The following is a 2,498-nucleotide window of genomic DNA, read 5'->3' as shown; positions in this document are numbered from 1 at the left end:
GGGGGGGTTGTTTTTTGTAAATTGGTGGTGGGGGAAGAAAAACAAAATAATTTTCGTTCTGCAGTGGGCTAGCCTTCCCTCCCGCCCCCGTTCCCCCTCCCCCGATTTGTCAGAGTTAGATTCAGCTTTGGTTAACAAACTACAGGTCTCACAAAGTATATCAGTACTCTAAACTGGAAATAAGTGCACTCTTCTTTAGCAACACCTTTTTTTTTCATATCCATATTTGCTCTCTTGTGTCAACAGAAAAAAAATAATCACACGGCCAATGAGAGACGCCGTTACATCGGACTCACTCGGTAGAACAACAAAAGGCAACAGCTCTTCTACAAGTGTCGGAAATAAGAGTCAACCAAAATGTCACTTGTAGAAGAAGCTGTTCCAGGACATTTTGTATCCAAAAATAATTTTAAAAAAAATCAAATATACAGTTGAGGAAAAAGATATGCCAATTAATAGCAGAGTACCATATCACACCTCAAACGTTCCTAAATAAGCTTCTTTTTTTGTTTCAAAAAAACGAATAAAAATATATATTAAAAAAAAAATCAAACGCATAAATAAAATGATGTTAAACATCTTTTTTTTCCTTTCTGGACATATTAGGAAATATTTCCAGTTCTTTCTTTTCTATCTTTAAAATATAGATATATATTAACTTAACAAAGGAGAAATGAGGGAAAAAAAAAGGTTTGGTGAAATTAGAGCAAAGGAACCAGCAACAGAAAAGTGCATTTATTTGTACAATGATTTGCGACTCCTGCACTACCTGCCCTCCTGCTCCCCTGTTGCCTCTCTCTCTCTTTCTCTCTCTCTCTCTCTCCCTTCGTCTGCTCAGTTCCAGCGGAAGGAGATGTGACGGGGTCGGTCGCCTCCTTCCTTCACCAGGGGTTTGTGGAACTCCCTGCCGGCCCGCGAGTGGATGGCGGCCCAGCAGTACTCGCAGTAGTACTGCAGACAGGTGACGTTGGCGCAGAAGAACGGTGCAAACTTGCCGCCGCATCGAGTTCCCTGGCACTCGTCGCACAGCTGGTCGTCCAGCACGTATGGCTTCACTTCCACCTGTGATCAGAGGTTGCAATCATTTGATCAGTGATTCAATTTTCCACTCCTCTGCTTCTTTTATACCTCGAGTGTCGAGATGTTTTTTTGTTTTTTTTTCATCCGCAACACTCCACGCTGCCCGGGAGGGCCGAAAAATCCATTTAAGATGCGATAAGACGTGGGAGAACATTTTGGCGTCTTCAAAACTGAATCACAAAGAGCATGAAAAGATTGTATTAAGACTGCGTCTGACCCTCGGATACCTGATCAAATGATGGAATCAAGGGAATGGATCTCTTTAGGACGCGTCCTTTTTCAAAAGAGCTTCTTCTTATTCTTTTAATCATACTAGTACGTACGTGAAAAACTTTATATACAAACTACAAAAAATACCCTTTAAGGTAGGCGAGTGCCAACTTTTCAACAAATTAAAGTTGTACTCCTGTTCTACCAATGAGAACAGCTCACTGTGAGCTGCACAGACTGGCTGATTACACTAATACCTTAGCTGCTGACAGTAGTTGTTGCTAAGTCCCTGCTAGCATTAGCATTGTTCGAAAGTACTTTCACTGTGAGGTGATTACATTCAGTTGAACTGATGGGGAAAACCAGAGGCATTTTAACAATGGCAGGAAAACAAGAAAAGCCAAACGGAGGTGGAGTGAATTCCACAGCTGTTGTTTGGAGGCGTGTGTGTTGCGTGAGCCGTTCCTCTGTCACCACGTTACGTGACACAATAATAGAATGGGGCCACAGTTCAGTCAATAGTTACACCTTTTCCCTTCCCTGGTATGACAACGACTGAGCATAGGTTACCACAGAAAAGTAGTCATAACTTGTGCAAACGTCTGTAATGTCAGTAGAATAGTCCGGAATGATTCATTGATAATTACTGGGCTGGGTCTGATTAAAGCTTGAAGGAAGCTAAAAGGCAGTATGTGCACATGTTACTGGACTCTAGTCTTCACTGGACTGTATTGCAAAAGTCATTTAACCACAAGGTGGTGTTACAGTTAATACTCGTAGCACAAGTGTGAGCGTTCTGAAGTTGCTGGCTAACAGCTTTGACAATTTTTGCGACTTACTGCAAAAGACGTCTTTTGGTCACTACCTAGGGCATATGTGTCAAACTCAAGGCCGGGGGGCCAAATGCGGCCCGCCAAGCTGCTTTGTGTGGTCGGCAGGAGCTTAAAAAGCATTTAGTAAAGTCCATGCAGCAAAGTTTCTTAACCTATGAAATTAAAAGTTTTTTTATTACACAGCACTGAACAATAGTTTGAATAAATAATAATCAATTGTAGAAACATGCATTAATCTGTTATGGAGTAGTTACATCTATACCTGCGGTCCCCAACCTTTTTTGTTCCAATGATTGGTCAGCCAGTACCACCTGTCACCCGTGAGCTATTATTTTAAAATATTGCTAGATTATCTTTAAACAAAGAAAGTAAATG

The 2,498-nt window shown here is 41.4% G+C and overlaps 1 protein-coding gene across 3 annotated transcripts in view; it reads right to left on the bottom strand.

Annotated features, from left to right (window-relative positions):
* Positions 1-792: 792 nt before the first annotated feature.
* cpeb4b (cytoplasmic polyadenylation element binding protein 4b) overlaps positions 793-2,498 on the bottom strand; it is a 25,886-nt gene continuing 24,180 nt past the window's right edge. For all 3 annotated transcript variants that reach the window (XM_008332291.3, XM_025065634.1, XM_025065633.1), the window contains one exon: positions 793-1,062. In XM_008332291.3, coding sequence (XP_008330513.1) covers positions 835-1,062 — 228 coding nt within the window. In that variant the 3' untranslated portion in view covers positions 793-834. The remainder of the gene's footprint in view (positions 1,063-2,498) is intronic.

This window comes from Cynoglossus semilaevis, chromosome 19, assembly GCF_000523025.1.
Source record: "Cynoglossus semilaevis isolate Cse_v1.0 chromosome 19, Cse_v1.0, whole genome shotgun sequence".
NCBI classification, from domain to species: domain Eukaryota; kingdom Metazoa; phylum Chordata; class Actinopteri; order Pleuronectiformes; family Cynoglossidae; genus Cynoglossus; species Cynoglossus semilaevis.
The sequence above is the reverse complement of the archived record's forward strand: the minus strand, read 5'-3'. Positions and strand labels throughout refer to the sequence as shown.